Raw genomic sequence first — 15,897 nt, 5'->3', positions numbered from 1 at the left:
ACTATTTTTTAAAAAAAGTTTTAATGTTTATTTATTTTTGAGAGAGACAGTATGAGCAGGGGTGGGGCAGAGAGAGGGAGACAGAATCTGAAGCAGGCTCCAGGCTCTGAGCTGTTAGCACAGAGCCCCAACGGGGCTCGAACTCACAAACTGTGAGACCATGACCTGAGCTGAAGCCTGACTCTTTAACCGACTGAGCCCCCCAGATGCCCTCGTCAATCACTATTAAAGGCTACTCTATGACGAATCAGGCCCACTGCTAGTCGGTTCAGAGGCGGAGCCGCACTCCCATTCAAATCCGTCCTTCTGACTCCAGAAAGCTGGATGCGCTGCTGGCACACTCACGCGTTGAAAACAACTCCAAACACAGAATGTTTTTAAAGGGAGGCCCTCACATCATCATCTTTTCCTGACCTGCTCATTCAAACACCGTCTTCTCGAGAACCGCTGCTCCTGCCCACTTCATCCTCTCCCTGCTCCCCTGGCCTTGCTGTCGGCATTTCTGTTTCTCACCCTTTCTTGCCCTCGGGCCTCACTTTCTGCCCAGCCACCAGCCACCGCAGTTCCAGGCCCCCAGCTCTCGCCTCCCCTTATACAGGAAAAAGAGGACCTGAGACTCTACCACCTACACACAATGTGAGGGGCAGATGTGTTCTGGGTGGAAGTAGGGATGCGTCTGCCAGGAGGAAAATACAACTTTGCGGGACTGTAACGACCAGAGCACAGAGAAAGGCGGGCCTGGGAGCTGCCAAAGCCTTGTTGAAGGGCTGTTTCACGCTGCCTGACTGCTGGGAGAGCGGTCCGGTCTTGCTGTACGTGGCATTTAAACAGTACTCAGCCACAACCACGATTATGTATTCAAAGTGAAAGTAGTGTACTAAAAGAGGTGCTCGCTATCCATCCAGAGACATTCAAATGGATTTCCTTTTGCAGGATCATCAAAGACTTGAGAAACTGCTGGTTTCTACTCTCATAAAAACAATTAAAAAGAATGAGAACTGAGTTCATTTTGCTTCCCTGTGAACCCGATAGGAAGTAGGTTCTGGAGAGTCTACCCCTCAAATTTAATTTCACTCTTTTAGGGAAAACAATAAAATTTTATACCCTCCACTACAGTTTGCTAGTTTTAGGAATAACACCTATGTGATTTTATAGGCAAGTCAAATAACTCGAAATCCTGTCTATTTTTCTTGGGACTTAATTTGAAATTACCAAAGACTTTGAGAAAGTTATTAAATGTTTCAAAAGTCCGAAAAGGACACTAAAAATTATGGAGACTATACTGTGAGAGCCTCAAATTAAGGAAATTAAAGAACAATGTTATTTTAGCATCCTTAAAGAGCCAATAACATTATTTTCTGCAAAAGATAATGGATACAGGGGTGCCTGGGTGGCTCAGTCGGTTAAGCATCCAGCTTCAGCTCAGGTCATGATCTCACGGTTTGTGAGTTCGAGCCTTGCATCAGGCTCTGTGCTGACAGCTCAGAGCCTGGAGCCTACTTTGGATTCTGTGTCTCCCTGTCTCTCTGCCCCTTCCCCACTCACACTATCTCTCTCTCTCTCTCTCTCAAAAATAAAAAACATTAAAAAATTATATTAAAAAAGATAATGGATACAGTATTCAGATTTATTTTCAAAATTAATCCTGAACAGTCAAGCTAGCAAACTTTTATGGAAAATCATTTTCTAATGTTTCTGGAAAACTTTCAGAACTTCCCCTTTCTGTCTTGGAAATACCACTTCCTATTAGGGTTTGCTGCTTCACAAGCAAACTTGTTTCTCTAGGTGAGTCTCAATTCCAGAGCACTGCATTGGGCTTCCCCTTCCATCTATCATTCTTCTCAGAGCCTTCTGCACGAACAGGAGGAGGTGATAATGTTGACTCAAAAAGCACAGAGAAGCTAGACGTTTTTTCATTCTAAGGATGGGTGAAACAAAAATGTGACAGCAGCAGAGTGCTACTGGTTAAGGGGGGGGGGCGGAAGGGCACCCACAGAAAGGAATGAGCTAGCACGAGCAGTATGCCAGGGCCCGTGGAAAGTAGGGCCTCGGAAAGGCAGAGAGGAGTAATTTCTGCTTCAAAGATTGGCAAAGTCTAGAAGTCTGAGTCCTTAAAAAAAAAAAAGTCCAATATCTTGAACATGCTAAAACATCAATAAGCTGATGATTAAGGAGCCGACCATCCCTGTCTTCATGAAATAAAACTGGACAACACTACTGTGGACAGACAGAAAGACAGAAATAGGTTATACGTAAATTATGTGAATTAACCAATTATGAACCATGCCTGTTAGAATCATAGGGATAAGTGATTTTTTTTTTTTTTATGGCAAAAGGCGAATGGAAGTTGGACATTGAGATACACTAACAAGAAGGAATTCACCACTTTTCTTAGAGAAGGCTTTCTAGAGGAGGTTAGATTCTGGACGAATAGCAACAGGAGCTTCGCAGAGTGTTCCAACCAACCACAGGAAAATAGCTCAGAGGGGGAGTGAACTGATTATATGAATGGGGCATTGAGTAAGGGAGCCTGGGAGAAGAAAGGGGAACCTTCAAGGGGAAGAGGGCTGGTTCAGGGTGCCCTAATTAAGGTCTCCGAACTGGAGAAAGTCTGGGAGAGGGCCGGGGAAGGAAAGAAGAGAACACGCGGGAGTTTCTTCACTTATCTCGCTAGGCAAGTCAAGGACGAGGGTTTGCACTACCTGGAAAAGATGACAAACAGGTTTGTCCTGGGAGTGAAAAATTTCCAGAGAAGGCCCATTCTGGAAAAACGCAGCCCCCCTCTTCCCTGATTTCCTGGCTGGGTACACGGGGTAACTAACAACTGGAGGCGCAGGGATGTCTAAGGCAGGTGTTTCGCTGGGGGTTGGCGAGGCTACCAAGCCGAGGTTCGGCGGCGAGTCTAGCGCTTAGCGACAAGCAGGCGGCGGCGGCGGCAGCTGCGCGTGCAAACCACAGGACTTACCTTACTGTCATCCATCTCGGCGGACAGGCCGGCCCGGCCAGGCGCTCCCTCCCCCGCCCCTCCCCCGGCTCTGCCGGCCTGGCCCGGCCCGGCCCCCGCCCCGGGGGAAGAAGGGGATATGGTTCTGACTGTCTCCTCCTCTCGCCTAACAGTTCGCTTCCCTGATGCCACAGTCACGGGGCCGAGGGACCAGTTCAGGAATGACAGAGAGGACCCTGGAGGCGGCCCAGAACGCCTCCCTTTGCCGCCGCCGCCTCCTCCTCCCCCTCCATGACAGTCTCCGGGTGTGTTTACAGACTCCCTGGAGAGCCGCCCGGACGGGGGGGTGGGCGGGAGTGCCGCACGCGGAATGGCCTCGTCGGTTGCCGTAGTCCGCGGCATTCTGGGGATTGTCGTTTTCCCTGACGCACCGTCTGCAAAGCTGACTAGGAAGAAAACTACAATGTCCACATAGCCTCAGCAAGGCGTCTGTTTTCCTCTGGCTTCCGAGCGCCGCGGAGGCGGGGCTAGCCGGGAGCTCAGACTACGTTTCCAACCGTGTGTCCCTTTGGACTTCCAGAGCCCTGGGCGCGGGGGGCGCGAGTCGGAGGCCCCGCAGAGCCGGCCCTGAAGGCGGAGCACTGGGAGCGGGCCCAACTTAGGGACACCGAGGAAACCCCCGCGGCTCTTTATTTAAAACAAAACGAAACAAGGCACGATGCTGCTGCTGCTGCTGCTGCTGCTTTAGGAAGCAGTTTGGCAGTTCCTCCTGACGTTAGACATAGAGTTACCGTATGGCCAACAATTCCAGAGAAATGAAAACGTACCTCTGCGTGAGAACTCGTACACCAGTGTTGGGTCCTACAGGCATCATTCATAATAGTGAAAAAGTGGTACCAACCCAGAAATCCATCAGTGTATGAATGGACAGGACAACTGACTGTGGTATGTATGTGTGTTCAAAGGAATGTTAGAAGCCCGTAAAAAGGAATGAAGGACTGATACATGCTGCAGTATGCATGAGCCTTGAAAACAGACTCCATGAAAACCCACATACTGTAGATTCCCGGTCTGATGCGAGGTCTAGAGTAGCTACATTAAGAGACAAAGTAAGCAGCTGACCGGCTAGGCTTAGGAAGAGCAGGGAAGTGGGGGCCTGTAGGGGAGGAGGGATTCTTCACGGGCACTGGTCTTCTTTTTTGAGGTGATGAAAAATGTTCTAAAATTAAGGGCGCCTGGCTGGCTAAGTTGGTAGAACATGGGACTCTTGATATCGGGTTCTGAGTTTGAGCCCCATGTTGGTTGTAGAGATTGCTTAAAAATAAAATCTTTTTTTTAAAAAAAGAAAGAAAATGTTCTCTCTCTCTCTCTCTCTCTCTCTCTTTTAAAGTTATTTAGCTATTTTCAGAGTGCGAGAGAGAGCAGGGGAGGGGTAGAAAGAGAGGGAGAGAAAGAGCATCCCAAGCAGGGCCTGCGCTGTCAGCACAGACCTGATACAACAAACTGTGAGATAACTTGGGCTGAAATCAAGTTGGATGCTTCACGGACTGAGCCACCCAGGCACGCCAGAAAATGTTAGTGAGCTTTCTGTTGTTTTAACTTAAACACTGAGAATTTGAAAAGGAGAACTTGTTGATCGAGTCCTTTTCAAAGACCCTTAAATCCCAAAATTCAACTGAGGTAGAGTTCCTAGATTTAGCAATAAATATACAGAACACTCACATTTGATTTTAGGATAAACAAGTACCTTTTCAGTATCAGTATGTCCCATACAATATTTAAGACAAACTTTTACTTAAAAAAAGTATTTGTTGTTTATCTGAAAATCAAACTTAACTAAGTGACTTCTAGTTTATCTTCTTTTTTTAAGTTTATTGAAAGAGAAAGTGCTCACAGAGTTGAGGAGGGGCAGAGAGAGGGCGGCAAGCATCCCAAGCAGGTTCCAAACTGTCCACGTAGAGCCTGATGCAGGGCTCAGACTCACAATGCAAGGTCATGACCTGAGCTGAAGCGGGACACTCAACCGACTGAGCCACCCAGGCGCCCCTATTTTATCTTTTAACTCCAAACTGAGGAAGAATAATATAGGCATCTCTTGTTTTACTGCACATCACTTTCATTGTGCTTGTTACAAATTGAATATTTTTGGCAATGCTCCTTGAGCAACTCTATTGATGCCATTTTCTCCCTTCATGCCTCTGTGTTCCATTTTAGTACTTCTCACAATATTTCCAACTTTTGCATTATTACTACGTTTGTTATGGTGATGTGATTAGTGATTACAACTTGCTTGAAAGCTCAGATGATGGTTCGCATTTTTTAGCAATAAAGTACTTTTTCATCAAGGTATGCACACTTTTTTTTAGACCACACACTGTTGCACACCTAACAGACTGCAATACAGTGTAAACATAACTTTCACAAGCACTGGGAAACCAACAAATTCATTGGACTTGCTTTATTATAGTGGCCTGAGAATTGAACCCAAACTCTCTGAGGTATGCCTATAACAGGAAAGTTGAGTCATCTCTGACTGATCTGTATAACACTTCGGAGGAACTAAAGCAGGTCACTTCCTCTGAGTAAAAGCCACAGAGCCAGGTCATGCCGTTGGTAATGGGGCTGGCATGTTGGGGTTTCACCAGAAGAGCCCACCCAGAGGTGCACCTGTAACCCCCAAACTGCATTCCTGGAGGTCTCAGAGACAGCTAGCCACATCCTTCCTGATGCTCATGGGAGCAAAGGTCTGTGCTGATGCAGGCTCTCTTCTTCTGCCTCACCCAGTCCCCCTTCTGTTCTACTCCAGGGGCTGCTTTCTACCTTTTTCTAGCTTCCTCCTACCGTGCCCAGCCTGGCCTCAGTGCTGCTTTGCTTGCTCTGCCCTTGTCGCTAAGTCCTCTTCTTTGAGGTGAAACTGCTTTTCCCTGGGTTAATCCTCCACCACTCTGTCTTCGTGCATCCCAGCAGACAAAAGTGCGTCTGGTCCTCTGTAATCACACTTATCCACCCTGTCCTTACACGGAAACCGTGTATGAGTGATTTGCAGACCCCATCGCCAGCCCCTCGGGAAGGAAGACAAGGATCTTTGGAACCATGTAGTGGAAATCTAAAAACATGCAGGAAAATTCATACATCAGCGGCAGGAGAGTGATTTTCTCTAGGAAGGGGGAGGGAAGGGTTTGAGGTAGGGAGTGGTTAGTTGTGTATTTAACTTAAGAAACTATTTATTCTGGGGAGAAGCAAGTGGAGGAGGGGCAGAGAGAGAGGGGGACAGAGGATCCGAAGTGAGGTCTGAGCTGACAGGCTGACAGCAGCGAGCCCAACTGTAGGACTCGAACTCTCACACTGCAAGATCATGACGGGAGCTGAAGCCGGACGCTCAGCTGACTGCACCACCTGAGCCACTCAGGTGCCCCTATATTTAACTTTTAAAGAGATGAAGCAAACGTGTTAACTCTGAAAGCAGAGTGTATGTTGTATTGCTGGCTTTATATTTCTGTACATTTGAAATATTACACAATTAAAATAGAAATTTAAGAATTATAAATAGGCTCAATTTAGAAGGTGTAGAACACCTTTAAATTTTGTTAAAATTAATTTATAAAAATAACCTTTAATCACATCATAAAATCAGACTTTGTAAAGGAAAGAAATTCTTATGGAGAAGTATTGTGTAGTCATGTGTTAAACATTTGCTGAGAAATACCCAGAATTGGTAATGAAGAGGGGAGGGAGAACAAGAGAGAGTATTAGTTTTTATAAGTATAAATCCTCAAGGACTTTATAATCCAAGAAAGAGAAATTCACATGTATAAGAGACTATGAACAATCACAAACAAGGCATCCGGTGACGATCACATAGACCAAGTTTAATATCCCTGTGCTCAATTGTTCAGAGTAGGTAGGGAGCCCCAAGCCTCAGACCGATCCCTGGAAAAGGTAAAGTGAACACAGCAAATGTATTTCTTTTTATTTTTGAAGGAGTGGGAGGAAGTTTAGAAGAATATTTTCTCAGGGTGCTGGGCCTGCTTTGTATTCATGGTTTTCCATCTTTTCTTCCTATCTTGCCTTCTTATTTTTTTTAAACATTTTTTCTTTAAAATTTTTTATTACATTTATTTATTTTTGAGAGACAGAGTGAGAGTGGAGGAGGGGCAGAGAGAGAAGGGGACACAGAATCCAAAGCAGGTTCCAGGCTCTGAGCAAGCGGTCAGCACAGAGCCCGACATGGGGCTTGAACTTACGAACTGTGCAATTATAACCTGAGCCAAAGTCAGACATGTAACCAACTGAGCCACCCAGGCGTTCCCCCCCCCCATCTTGCCTTCTCAAGAGGAACCTCCAAGGCATGCAATTCCTTCTAAAAATGCATATAATTTTCTCCTCCCTCCCCTCCCCACTCCTCCCTCCCCAACCACACACAAACACGTTTCATATACTCCCAGATACCCCACACAGAGGCACTGTTGGCCTATAATGCATCATGGCTCTGCTGCTGTGAAGTTCCTTGTAGTGAGGTCCTAAGCAGCATGGCACACACCCACTCCGCTAGGTCCACATGCCTTCCATGCCTCATCTCTCTCTCTCTCCTGTTCCCCTTACCACTAGGCTAAAAGAGCACAGGTGTCTAAACAGAGCCAAGACGATCAAGTTACTCCCTGAGCCACATGGGTCTGCTTGGCACATATCCCCTAGGGAACATCAGAGAGAAAGGAAGCTCATTAAAATAACTTGTTAGGCTCCAGCTGGCTTCCCACTAAGTTTGACACATGAGTCTAAGAACTTAAAAGTTATCCAGCCTGTTCCAAAGCTTCATTGGGAATGAAAACTGTTTGATTCGGTTCTGGCAGGGAAGTGTTTGCTAGACCCATCTCCAACCTCAGAAATAGCAATAATTGAAAACAAAGCCTGTCAAGAAACAAAGGTGGCCATGAAATCTACCATGGTTACTTCTGACCCACCTTAACACACACCACGCGTTTGGGGAAGAGGGGATCCCAGAGTCAGCCCAGAAGTGACCCATTGTGACTCCTCTGTCCCTGGCTTGTCTCTTCCAGGAGGTGATCATCCGTGGCCGAGTGATAAAGATTTTAAAATGCAGCGTGGTTGTACAATGAATTTGTGGGCAGTTCCAATTATGACACAGGCTGAGAGAGGACAGGGGGATTACTATTCATTCAAAGGAAAAAACAAACCACTGATTGAAGAGAGGTAGGGGGTGGCATGAGATTAAGTGAGGAAGGCAAGGGAACAAAAATTAACCTTATTATAGAAACCACAAACAACGGGAACAGTACAATATTCTACATTCAGGAATGCCATGGCTACGTTGATATGTAAATCTGGCACTTGAACAACAGAGTATTATTGCCGCTGATATGGTAATCTTCAGAGGTACAGAGAAAAAGTGGGTGGGTCATGTGAAATTCATGAAATGCTTGAGGTGAGCTCACTGCCGAAGTATTAGTCATGTTTTGTTTTGTGTGCGGGTTTTTTCCAATTTATTTTATAGATAAGTATTCCTCTGTACTTTTTGCTTCTGAAAAGTTGAGCTTATTTTCACAGGGCTATAAAATATTCCATCTCAGACGTTTGTTTCTGTTTGTAAGGCATTTTGCAAAATGCCTCCCCTCCTTTGGCCCACTCGGACAAATATGTCTACATTTGCATACAACACAGTACCTATTTACTCTTCGCACTGGCTAGAAGGCTCCGAGGCAAGAGCCTAAAGGAACATTTTAAGAGTGAGCACATAATTCAACCTCCAGCTTGTCAGCAGGCGCAAAATAAATAAATAAGGCCAAGAAGGACTGAACCAGTCTGCTGAAAAGGAAGGAAAAAAAGACCTAATCAGCATAAAAATAAGGAAGAGAAATTGGAGCTCACGGAACCAAAACCTTCCAAGTTCAAACTTTCCCTTACCTCTTCCCCTTCACCAACATAGAGAACTGCTCTGAAACAACAGCTTTTCTTAATATGTCCTAACCTCCATTTCAACTTAAATATGGCTGCTATTCCTAAGCTAAATGTATACCTCACCCAGTAAGAAAGAATCAAGCGTGCCCTTATTGGAGGAAATAATATGATAATTATTTGGCCAGTAGCAACTGTTTATTTTTGTGTGTTTTTTTTTTTAATTTTAATGTTTATTTATTTTTGGGGAGAGGGAGCATGAGCAGAGGAGGGGCAGAGAGAGGGAAACACAGAATCCGAAGCAGCCTCCAGGCTCTGAGCCCAACGTGGGGCTCTAACTCGTGAACAGTGAGATCATGCCCCAAGCTGAAGTCGGACGCTTAACCGACTGAGCCACCCAAGCGCCTCAGTAAGCAACTGTTTAAAATTGAGCTACTCTTTGTAAGAGATGGCTTGCTAAGCATCACTATTAGTCCTTTACACTTTAGTATAAATGTGCCTCTTTCTTTTCTGTCTTATTTGCTACCTAAATAGTAGTTTCACATGTGGTTGAGGTACTGGGGAAAAGAGGAATATATGGTTTTGAAGGATAGGTGTCATAAGAGGGGAAGAGATCTGGGTTAATCTGATTGCCATGGCGCCAGTTTGAGCATTTCAAAAGCAGTAAATGGCTAATGAGGGTTAGGACAGGGGAGATAGGAGAGCGATAAAGAATGAAGAACTGACCAAGGTACCTTCTTTCACAATTCTCCTGAGGGCTTACCCAACGGACACATAAGACAGGCACATTTTATTCTACTGACTCAGACCCTTAGAAGTTTAAACTTACCATGGCACATGTAATGGAGTAAATAAAAAAACAAAACAAACAAACAAAAAAAACAACTCAGCCTGCATTTAAAGCTCAGAAGCCTTTTTTTTATTTTTTTTTTATTTAAACAGCTTTCTTCCCTCAAAGTTCACTTTCGAGGTTATTGTTTCTGGCATAAGCTTTGGCAAACCTCAAGTTGTTTGCTGAATGGAAATTTGACAGGGCTCCTCTTCTGGATCTTGCATTTTTAAGATGCAAGACCTTAACAAACGATGACTCCTGGGTTATCCCAAAGGAAGTGTAGCTTTCATACCTGGAGATTCCAGAAGAGTAGCCAGGGAACTACCTCTTGTTTTATGAATAGCCTTAACTGCACCAAATTTTGCTTCAATCTTCTCCATTTCTTTTTTTGTTTGTTTTATTTATTTCTTTTGAGAGCAAGGGGGAGGGTGGAGAGAGAGAGAGAGAGAGAATCCCAGGTATGAGAGGCTGATGTGGGGCTCGAACTCACAAACCCGAGATCATGACTTGAGCCAAAATCAAGAGTTGGACGCTTAACTGACTGAGCCACCCAGGCGCCCCAATCTTCTCCATTTCTAAGAAAAATAAAAAATGAAACGCAATGTAAAATTTACTGTTGGGACCTGTCAGACCTACTTATGACCCTGAAGACATTCGCAAAAAGGCACAAACAATATTTATGACAATGTAAGTGTTAACAATATTTTATGCATATGCTTAGATGCAATCTGTTGCTAGATGTAAATACCTTCGATTCTTTCTTTCTGGTCCTTTTGATTTTTTCTGGATGTTTTGAGTTTTCTGTTTGGTATCATATATCTTCATTTATTTTTTGACCATTTACATATTTAGATTAAGAATTTTTGTAAAGCATATTTTCAATTCCTTTGACTTTAAAGGCTTCCCTCATCTGCATAAGACTTCCATTCCAGGATATAGCTTTAAACCTTTTTGCTTATACATAGAATTGTCTCCAAAAACATTTCAGTTTGAAGGTGATTAATGGCAATTTCTTGGGTCAATACAGTGTTACCTGAGTGGCATAGCATCTAACATTTTGTGTGATAATGATAACATGTAATACTAGTAGTAGTAGTAATATCACTTGACAGTTTCCAAAAATGTCTGTGTGGATATTATAAGAATGAAAGTCTTGCCATATGGAATCCAACCAATCGTACTAACAGTATGTCTGCCACCAACACCAGTCCTTTGGTAGAATGGCATGTTTGTTCTAGCTAAGGTTATTCTTAAGAGTTAAACAGCACAGTTCTGCTGGATAGCCATTTTTGTCTCTGTCAGTCATAAATGTGTCCAAATCATTTAAAGATTTGTTTCCATGCTATGTGAAATAGTCCTTTTAAGCAGTTATATTCCAGGGGCTCCTGGGTGGCTCCATCGGTTAAGCATCTGCCTCTTGATTTGGACTCAGGTCAGGGTCTCACAGTTCATGGGTTGGAGCCTAACAGTGCACAACCTGCTTGGGATTCTGTCTCTTCTTCTCTCTTCTCTCTTAGCCTCTTTCTCTCTCTCTCTCAAAATAAATAAATAAACATTTAAAAATATTTTAAAAATTAAAAAAAAAATAAAATGTGTATTCCAGAGATGCCTGGCTGGCTCAGTCTGAAGAGCATGCAACTCTTGATCTCAGGATCGTGAGTCTGAATCCCACATTGGGTACAGCGATTACTTAAATAAATAAACTGTGAAATATGTATTCTAAGTTTATCTCAACCAAGTTTCAAAGGACACCCTTTGATCCTTGTGTTGTAAACAGGTCTGTGTTGATTCTACCCTCACTGTTGATGATTTTTGCAGATTCACACTATTTCTCAGTCTTTATGTACCCAAGATGAAACATACTGTTTTTATTTAAAAGTCTTTCCCCTTGCCTGAGCCCTGTAGGGTTTTGCTGTGGCCTTTTCTGAGCAGTTTCTGAGGCCATTCCCTCTTCTTCTAGGACATAACAGACATCAATAACATCCCCTCTGTGTGGATGTGTGTGGAGGAAACGTAGGTGTTTTTGTTTGTTTGCTTGTGCTTTAATCTGATTGAAATAATTATTCTGTTTTCACTTCTGTTCTGGACTTGATGTACCCAGCATGTTCTGGGGCCTTCTACTGTAACTTTCAGGTCAGGGCTCATGACCACATAACTGGGTGCTCTGTAGGAACTTTGCATAGACATCTATATTTTTTCAACATAAATATTAGGCTCTGTTTCCCCTTCATTTTTTCCCCCTTTAATTTTTTTTAACGTTTATTTATTTATTTATTTTTTTTTTTGAGAGGGGGAGGAGCAGAGAGAGAAGGAGATATGGAATCTGAAGCCGGCTCCAGGCTCTGAGCTGTCAACCACGGAGCCGACGTGAGGCTTGAGCTCATGGACCATGAGATCATGGCCTGAACTGAAGTTGGATGCTTCTGACTAACTGAGCCACCCAGGGGCCCTTTAATTTTTTCCCTTTAAATTAGATCTTTAGACAGCCACCTTGTGTCCCCAGCCAGGTTGTATTATCAGAACTGAGAGTTTATACAACTATTTTCCCTTCATAATTCTCATTCTTCATTTTAGGAATGTAAAAGTCTTAAGAGTTTAGTGCTAGAGCCTCTCCTGACCCTCCTGGTGCCCTTATGAGACTCAAAACATGGAAGTAACAACACCCTCCTTCCACTTTTTTACCAGGGGTTCATACACGTCATTGTGAATTTTACACATTGGCTTTACATCTAAGCTGTGGCCTCTAGATAGTTTTCTAAACTAGGATAGATAGTCATTTTGTCTTAAGTAATGCTGCCTTCCTCAAATAAGCTTTTTTTTAAAATTTTTAAAAATACTTTATTTTTTAAAGTACTCTCTACACAGAACATGGGGCTCAAACTCATGACCCCACGATCAAGAGTCGCAGGCTCATCTGACTGAAGCTGCCAGGCAACCCTCTCGGAAGCTTCTTGAGTTGTCCTGCTGCCAGTTCAAGATGGCCTTGCAGGGGGGGCTGTGCAAGTAAAGTGGGTCTTTCGCTGCAGTGTTTGGACCTCGATCGTCAGCCTGGACTCTTACCCTCTCCTCTCCGCGCTTCGCCCTCTCCCCGCTTCCACGGGGCTCTGGTGTTATGCTGCGTTGTTTTTGCCCTTTTGTGTTTTCAGACAGCAGGTCCTGGAAGGAGATTATCCTTTCCCTAATCCTGTAAGATTTTCTCCAGTTTGTTTTGTCTGGAAAAATTCAGACTTTCTGTTTCCCTTAGATAGCCTCCTTTCCCACTCAGCACGGAATTCACTGTTGATCTGCTCAGTTCAGGCTGCGGCAGGTGAGGCGCAAATACATGCTTGCTCCCTTCCGGCCTGGCCGTGGCTTCCAGAGGACACGATCATACCTTCTCTTCATGGTAACCCCTATCCCCCCTCCACCCCCACCCACACGGTAGGACGCCTGAGAGAAGGAGGAAGTGGGGTCCACTGGCCCAGTCTTCTGCCCCACGGCTGTTTCCTCCCCATTGTCAATGCCTTCTCCCATTCACACTTTCCTCCCTTGTTTCTACTCCTAAATCAAGACCAGCTTCTCTCCTGGCCAGGGACGTGGTGCCTGACCCCTCCGCCCAGCTCTGCCATCCTTCAGGGTTGGGAAGAGCTCCTTCAGCAGTTTATCCAGGTGCCTACAGGGCAGCTCAGTCCGCAGCCAACCAAAGTACTAAGTAAGATACCCAGCGCGACTCTTCTCCTATTTCCACAGGTGCTACTGCTAAGCTTGGAGGAGGCAGTTTGTTGTCAGGGAGGCTGGTGATGGAATTAGACTCCCCTCGGCATTCTTCAAGGGAGCTGCCTCCCCAGATTTCCCTGTTTAGCGTTGCCAGCAAACAGGTGGTCACTCCACTGGAGGTGAATTCCTGGATATTTTTACCCAGCACCCCATAAACAAAATGACAATGTTATTGGACGTGTCATACAGCCAGGCCTATGAGTAATGTCCCCATTAATCAATTTGCCAAAGAAAGCAGGTTGCTATCTAAGCTTGTTTGGAGAGATGCTAGTTATGTGAAGGAAGAGAAACTTAGGCATCTTCTTAAAAAAGTACACTGTCAAGATTAAAATGATATAGGGGCGCCTGGGTGGCTCAGTCGGTTAAGCGTCTGACTTCGGCTCTTGTCATGATCTCACGGTTCGTGGGTTTGAGTCCTGCATCGGGCTCTGCTGACAGCTAGCTCAGAGCCTGGAGCCTGTCTTCAGATTCTGTATCTCCCTCTCTCTCTGACCCTCCCCTTCTCGCATTGTCTCTCTCTCTCAAAAATAAATTAAAAATATTTTTAAAATTTTTTTAAAAAGATGAAAATGATACATACTTGGTGACTTGTGTTTTTAAGCTGATCTTTCCCTATGCAGGACTGCACCAGCATTACAGTCGACACTCAAGCAGTTGTTACAAGAACAGTTGGGTGGTGGCTGTCCCACTGGGGTTGAGGTAGAGACAAGATCGAATCCAAGGGAGATGTGACTTCACCAGACTTGTCACTATAGTATTAAGAAGTGCCATCCTACAAAGAAATCCTTCAGTTGGAGTATGATTAATTCATTTCTTTTATCTACGCACTCATTCATAAATGTACTGGGAGGCTCCCTTTCACCAGGCATCATGCCCTAAGCTAGATACACAAAGATTAATGAGACAAGGTCTCTGCTCTCTAGAAGCGTCCACACTAAAGGGGGGTTCATTTGCATACTTCTCTAAGTATGTAAATGAATAAGTACATGACAGCACATTAAGTGTAATAACAAAGGTATATACAAAATATAGAGAGGATCTAGGGAAAGTCTTTGCTGAAGGGTTGATTTCTGAGCCAGGTCTCAAAGGATGGGTACAAGTTTTTCAAGCAGGCAAGAAAAGAGACATTTGCAAAGACATACTAGTGTGAAATAACACTGGGAGACTGCAAATGCTTTGGTTTCTTTGTAACTTAGGCATCTCAGGAAATGGGAAGAGTAGTGTCAAGGGCTGGGGCCAAAGGGGAGCCCTGGTGGCTCAGTCGATTAAGCATCTGACTTCGACTCAGGTCATGATCTCGCGGTTTGTGGGTTTGAGCCCCGCGTCGGTCTCTTGTGCTGACAGCTCAGAGACTGGAGCCTGCTTCAGATTCTGTGTCTCCCTCTCTCTCTGCCTCTCCCCTGCTGGCTCTCTGTCTCTCAAAAATAAATAAACATCGGAAAAAAATAAAAGAGCTCAGGCCAAAGAAGTAGATAGGAGAGGATGTCAAGCTTAAGAGTGGGGACTTACTTTGGGGGTATATGGGAAGCATTCAAGAGTTTAAGCAGGAGAGAGGCTCACTTAGTGAAGCATCGGACTCTTGATTTTGGCTCAGGTCAGGATCTCAAGGTTAGTGAGCTGGAGCCCTACCTCGGGCTCTGTGCTGACAGAGTGGATTGATTGGGATTCTCTCTCCATCTCTTTCTCTGCCCCTCCCTTGCTCACACTTGCGCTTTCTCTCTCTCTCTCAAATATAAATAAATAAGCTTAAAAAAAGAATTTAAGCAGGAGAGTAATAATTAAGTCTGGGGGGACTTGGCTCTTTCACATGCAGTTAGTACCTTAGTACTTTTTATGTTATTTTAAAACACTTTTTTTAGGCTATATCATGACATACCTGTAGTATATGCTATATGATGTAGGGTATATGGCATATGGAATTTAATATTAGAGTATAAGGGCCTGGCCTATACTCTTACTGATTATGTGATGGCTGAATGAAGAGTCCGACATAAGTCTCTCACTCTTGGTCTGATGTGAGCAGTATTAGCAGAACCTGAAGCCAAGCCTCCCGACTGGATAGGCTCTTTCTCTCATGCACACGCAAGTGACAAAGGAACTGTTGGGATGTCTCCATTGCGGCTACACGGCAAAGCCAGATATATGTTCTGGAGATTACTTTAACCCTTCCATCACCCAGAATTTTAAGTCAACTTAACATCATATCTCTGGGAAAGGACAGAACATTTTAAAATGTTAGTTAGTCTGGAATTCACTCCAGAGAAGCCTTTTATTACCAACTCAGCTGAACAATGTCCATTTTGCAAGGTGAGTGATACCTGTAATGACCATATAGAAGACAGATTAAACATTACCAGTGCTCTTCAGTCCCCCATGCCATGCCTATAACCAAGAACTGATGGATGAGCAGATGGAGAGAGAGATAGATAAGAGAGACAGAATTTAGAATCTT

At 44.3% G+C, this 15,897-nt stretch overlaps 1 protein-coding gene across 2 annotated transcripts in view; it reads right to left on the bottom strand.

Moving 5' to 3' along the window:
• Nucleotides 1-3,361, bottom strand: part of CREBL2 (cAMP responsive element binding protein like 2) — a 36,036-nt gene extending 32,675 nt beyond the window's left edge. For both annotated transcript variants that reach the window (XR_005529790.1, XM_039239951.1), the window contains exon 1: nucleotides 2,966-3,361. Coding sequence is in view for 1 of the 2 variants with exons in the window: in XM_039239951.1 (XP_039095882.1) it covers nucleotides 2,966-3,346 (381 nt within the window). In the remaining variant the exon portion in view is untranslated. The remainder of the gene's footprint in view (nucleotides 1-2,965) is intronic.
• Between the last annotated feature and the right edge of the window lie 12,536 nt (nucleotides 3,362-15,897).

This window comes from Hyaena hyaena, unplaced genomic scaffold (genome assembly GCF_003009895.1).
Source record: "Hyaena hyaena isolate Hyena2069 unplaced genomic scaffold, ASM300989v1 scaffold_164, whole genome shotgun sequence".
In the NCBI taxonomy this organism is placed as follows: domain Eukaryota; kingdom Metazoa; phylum Chordata; class Mammalia; order Carnivora; family Hyaenidae; genus Hyaena; species Hyaena hyaena.
Note: the sequence above shows the minus strand (reverse complement) of the source record. Positions and strands in the feature narration are given on the sequence as shown.